This window comes from Rhinolophus hipposideros (assembly GCF_964194185.1).
Source record: "Rhinolophus hipposideros genome assembly, chromosome: 16".
NCBI classification, from domain to species: domain Eukaryota; kingdom Metazoa; phylum Chordata; class Mammalia; order Chiroptera; family Rhinolophidae; genus Rhinolophus; species Rhinolophus hipposideros.
Genome location: NC_138062.1, coordinates 40,103,109 through 40,109,108, shown reverse-complemented (window position 1 = coordinate 40,109,108; position 6,000 = coordinate 40,103,109). Strand labels below are relative to the sequence as shown.

General features: G+C 38.8%; 1 protein-coding gene across 1 annotated transcript; it reads left to right on the top strand.

Annotated features, from left to right (window-relative positions):
• Window positions 1-358: 358 nt before the first annotated feature.
• On the top strand, window positions 359-1,291 carry LOC308509326 (olfactory receptor 7C1-like; the record flags this gene model as incomplete). The annotated part of the gene is made up of 1 exon (XM_081077252.1): window positions 359-1,291. One exon carries the CDS (start codon window positions 359-361, stop codon window positions 1,289-1,291), a length of 933 nt encoding a protein of 310 aa, XP_080933378.1.
• Between the last annotated feature and the right edge of the window lie 4,709 nt (window positions 1,292-6,000).

Sequence of the window (6,000 nt, the reverse complement as noted above, 5' to 3'; positions counted from 1 at the left end):
AGATCTTATGTTCCACATTTGTGTTAGAACGAGTATGAACCATTTTATCTCTAAGGTCCAAAGTTGCTCTTAACTGTTTAGATTGATAATTCTAAGCCACAGTTAAAAAAAAAATGGATGAGTGTTCCAGACACTCATGACAGAGGTTGACAGACAATGGACACAGGTTGATCAACATTATGAAATGTTACATGTAACAAATAACAGAATAGAGGATTTCTAAATTTTATAATGTTAAAGTTTTTATACACAGTCATTTACTTCAAGAAATTGGAAAAGTAGAGATAACTTAGGGTCTGTAAAGTGTCTATTTCATGTTCTTTTCCTTCCTCAATCATCTAGCTGATGTGTCAGCAACATGGAACCAGGAAATCAAACAAGTATGTCAGAATTTTTACTCCTGGGATTTTCCAAAGACTCAGAGCATCAGCCCATCCTCTTTGGGCTCTTCCTGTCCATGTTTGTGGTCACCGTGCTGGGGAACCTGCTCATTATTTTGGCCATCAGCTCAGACTCCCACCTGCACACGCCCATGTACTTCTTCCTCTCCAACCTGTCCTTTGCTGACATCTCTTTCACCTCCACCACCATCCCGAAGATGCTGGTGAACATCCAGACACAGAGCAAATCTATCTCCTATGCAGGCTGCATCACCCAGATGTATTTTTTCTTGGTTTTTGGAGGTATGGATACTTGTCTCCTCACTGTGATGGCCTATGACCGGTTTGTGGCCATCTGTCACCCCTTGTATTACCCAGTCATCATGAACCCTCATTTCTGTGTTCTGCTGGTTCTCATGTCCTGGTTCATCAGCTTGACATACTCTCTGATCCAGAGTCTGTTGATGTTGCGGCTGTCCTTCTGTACCAAGTGGGTAATTTCACACTTCTACTGTGAACTTGCTCAGGTCCTCACACTTGCCTGCTCGGACACACTCATCAATTATATCCTGCTATATACGGTGATTGGCATTCTTGGCATTGTTCCCTTCTCAGGGATTCTTTTCTCCTATATCCGAATAGTCTCCTCAATCCTGAGAATCCCATCAGCCGATGGGAAATATAAAGCATTTTCTACCTGTGCATCTCACCTGTCCGTGGTTTCTTTATTCTATGTGACAGGCCTTGGTGTGTATGTCAGTTCTGATGCATCTTCCTGGTGGGGCATGATTGCCTCAGTGATGTACACTCTGGTTACCCCAATGCTGAACCCTTTCATCTACAGCCTCCGGAACAGGGACATCAAGAGGGCTCTACAAAAAGTTCTTGGGAGAATACTCTGTGTTCAGTAATGGAAACATTCATCCCAGGCTTTTGAGCTGGCAATGGTAGCAGCAGTTTGCTAAAACATCCTGCCTCTTAATCACATTGAATTTTGCTTCTCACCCAACCATGGTAAGTGACTTTGGTTAGGATTGCCTTATAAGCACTTTGTCTTAACCTCTTATGGTGACTCCCGTCATTCTCAGTTCTGCTCTCCTCATCCATTCCTTTTTTAATTATCCACTACTACACCTCAGCTTGGATTTCCAGTCCTTCAAGTTGATACCAGCCACTTCAGGTAATGATGTGGAACAGTTGAATAAGAATTGTGAAATAGTGCATTTTATTGATAACCATGGCTAGTTGCTATCAAATTTCTTCATTCAAAAGTATTTATTGAGCACTTTTGGTGTGTCAAGCTATTGTAAGTGTATGAATACAGCAGTGAAGAAAAAGAAAACAAAGACAAAAATGTTTGCTCTCATAAAGCTTAAATCCTGGATCTCAGAGTTTATCATACCACATTATATGTCCAACACAAATTACACTGATGGATAAATTATTTATTTGATTATTAGCAAGATTGAACTTTTCTCCAAATGTTTGCTAGAATACAATAACTAAAATAAAGAATGCATTAGAGGGAATCAGCAGTAGGTTAGATGAAGCAGAGGATCAAATCAGCATTTTAGGTACCAGAAAACACCCAATCAGAACAGCAAAATGGGGCCGGCCCTGTGGCTCAGGCAGTTGGAGCTCTGTGCTGCTAATGCTGAAGGCTGCCAGTTCGATTCCCACATGGGCAAGTGGGCTCTCAACCACAAGGTTGCCTGTTCAACTCCTGCAAGGGATGGTGGGCTCCACCTCCTGCAACTAAGATTGAACACAGCACCATGAGCTGAGCTGCCACTGAGCTCCCAGATGGCTCAGTTGGTTGGAGCATGCGCTCTCAACCACAAGGTTGCCAGTTTGACTCCCGCAAGGGATGGTGGGCTGCGCCCCCTGCAACTAACAACAGCAACTGGGCTTGGAGCTGAGCTGCACCCTCCACAATTACGATTGAAAGGACAACAACTTGACTTGGAAAAAATCCTGGAAGTACACATTGTTCCCCAATAAAGTCCTGTTCCCCTTTCCCAATAAAACTTTAAAAAAAAACCAACAAAATGAATCCAAAAAAATGTGGATATTTTAAGGGTCCTCTGGAACAACATCAAGCACACCAACATTTGTACCATGAGGGTACCAGAAGGAGAAGAGAGAAAGCAAGAGATTGATAATCTATTTGAAGAAATAATAATAGAAAACTTCCCTATCCAAGGGAAATGGATATTCAAGCCTAGGAAGTGCAGAGAATCCCAAACAAGATGAATCCAAAGAGGCCCACACCAAGACACATCATGATTAAAATGACAATGGTTAAATATAAAGAAAGAATCTTAAAAGCAGCAAGAGAAAAGCAGTTAATTACCTACAAGGGAGCTTCCATAAAAATATCAGCTAATTTCTCAACAGAAACTTTACAGGCCAGAGAAATTAGAAAGAAATATTCAAAGTGATGAAAAGTAAGGACCTACAGACAAGATTACTCTATCTAGCAAATCCACCATTTATAATTGAAGGACACATAAAGAGCTTCCCGGACAAGAAAAAGCTAAAGGAGTTCATCACCACCAAACCAGTATTATAAGAAATGTGAGCGGGACTTCTTTAAGAAGAAGGGGAAAAAAGATAAAAAATATGAATAATAAAATGGCAATAACTACATATCTATCAACAATTGTTTTACATGTAAATGGACTAAAGGCTCCAATCAAAAGACATAGGGTCACTGAATAGACAGGAAAATAAGACCCTTATATATACTGCCTACAAGAGACTCACTTCAGATTGAAAGACACACACAGACTGAAATTAAATGGATGGAAAAAGATATTCATGAAAAATGAAAACAAAACAAAAAAAAATGTTGAAGTAGCAACACTTATACCAGACAAAATAGACTTTAAAACAAAGGCTATAGCAAGAAACAAAAAAGGACAACTTCTTCGTATTTATCCAAATAATCCCACATCTGGGTATTTATCCCAAGAAACCCAAAATGCTACTTTGAGGGTATGTGCACATCCACATGTTCTTTGCAGCACTGTTTACAATGGCCAAGTTGTGGAGGCAGCCTGGGTGTTTGTTGATGAATGAATGGATAAAGAGGAGATGGTACATATACATAATGGAATATTGCTCAGCCAGGGAAGGAAATGGGTTCTTGCTATCTGTGGCAGCATGGGTGAACCTGGAGGGTATTGTGCTGAGTGGAGTATGTCATATAGAGAAAGCTGATACAGTGTGATTTCACTTGTATGTGGAATTTAAAGAACAACAACAAAAAAAATAGAAACAAACTCATAGAAAACATTTTGATGGTTGCCAGATGGGAGAGGTGTTAAGGAGGTGGATGAAAAAGAGGAAGCGATTAAGAAGTACAAATTGGTTGCTGCAAAGTAGTCACGGGGATGCAGGGTATGGCCTAAGGAATACAGTCAGTAATATTGTAATAAACATTTATGGTGTCAGATGGGTACTAAATTTATCAGTGTGATAGATTGGAGGGAGTTGGGGCCAGGGTGAAAAAGGTAAAGGGATTAAGAAGTACAAATTGGTAGTTACAAAACAGTTATGGGATGTAAAGTAAAGCATAGGAAATATAGTCAATAATATGGTAATAACTATGCATAGTGCTAGGTGGGGACTAGACTAGTCAGGGGAATCACTTCTTAAATTATATAAATGTCTAACTATATGCTGTACACCTGAAATTAATATAAAATAATATTGAATGCCAACTGTAATTGAAAAACTAAAAGGGGGGAGAGGTGAAGGGGAATAAGAGGTTTAAATCTCCAGGTATAAAACAAACAAGTCATGGGGATGTAATGTACAGCATAGGGAATATAGTCAATAATACTGTGATAGCATGGTACAGTGTCAGACGGTTGCTGCTTATCATGGTGATCACTCCTTTAGGTGTATAAATGTTGAATAACTATATGTACACCTGAAACTAATATAATATTGTATGTTAGCCATATTTTTAATAAAAATCTTTTTAAAATGAGAAAAAGCAATGTGTGACTTTTATGTCTGCAAATTCATTGAATTTAAAGAACTTTAAATCATTTTATTTAGGGATAATTATGTTTTCTATACCAAAAATATGATATAACATCTATTTTCTCATTTAAGATATATGTCTCTAAGGAAAACTTCCTGTGTGTGTGTGTGTGTGTGTGTGTGTGTGTGTGTGTAGTTTTGTTTGGGTTTTGGGATTTTATGTGGTAGAGATGTACTGTTTTTGCTATTTTTAAAACAATTTTTATTAGTTTCAGGTGTAAAAAACAACATAATGATTAGGCATTTACACCCCTCACAGAGTGATAACCCCACCAAGTCACTACCCCTCTGACATCATACACAGTTATTACAATACCACTGACTATATTCCCTATGCTACACTTTATATCCTGTGAATATATATGCATATATAATTATAGTTGACTTTCAATATTATTTTATATTAGTTTCACATGTATGTGGCACAGTGGTTGTATTTTGCTATTTTAAATGACAGTCAAAGTTCTAATTTTTCTGTAGAACTTATGTATGTTGTTGCATTAGACAAACTTCTCTTTTGACATATCAAATTGACAATTTTCTTAAACTCTGTAGGGGTTTCACAGATGTCTAATTCTAAATGTAGGTCTGCAGTCTTGAGTCAAGTCTTGAGTAGAGGAAGACCCAATTTCAAGTTCACTACTTCACTGACATAGCTTTGGCAGGATTCAGTTCCTTATGGGCAAGTGGGCCATAGGCATCCCTCAGTTTCTTGCCATGTAAGCTTTTTCACTGGACAGCTAACAACATGGTAGCTATCTTCCATCAGAGTGAGCTGGTGAGAGAGTAGAAGAGGACTGCTCGTTGAAAGCCTGAGTCTATTTACACATTAAGGTTGGAGTGACATCTCAACATTTTCCATATTTTACTCATTGCATATAAGTCACAAGGTGCAGCCTACATGGAGATGGGTATATACAAGAGCCTGCATACAGAAGACAGGGGATATTGGGAGCATCTTAAAATCTGACCACCAGAAAGGCTCCAATCTCGATCAGGAGTTTGGGCTCTAAGGAAAATGAGACCCTAAAGAGGTATGTCCATGCTTTCCAGCATAGTCCCCAACCCTCATTCATGTCACCATCTTCTCAAAAACAAAAACTTTACTAGCAAAGAACTGGCACATGGAAGAACTTGCCCTGTTTTAGGTATATCTGCAGAACCAACAGTGCTGCTCCTGACCATGTCAGGAAAAGACGTCTCCATGGTTTCTCTTATACCAACAGAGAACTTCCATCTTTGCCAGGAGAAGCCACAGCTATTTCAGGACAAATTCAACACGTGTCTCTAGAGGGCTTCTGAATTCTGCTCAGCTAGTAAGAGTTCATCTCTCTCCAAATATAGATTCTTTATAATCTTTGTATTTTAACTCTTGAAGTCTTTCAGAATGTGACTTTGGCTTATATGAGATAAAGTAGAATGTATGGGAATCATGGTTTGTGACAAGCTCTGTATCTAATCTTTGTGGTCCCCCAGCTCAGATCTCTCTGAATGAGGAACTCAGAGAAATCATTAACTGATATGAAGAAAACTTGAATATTTACACAGTTAAATTGGATATGGGATA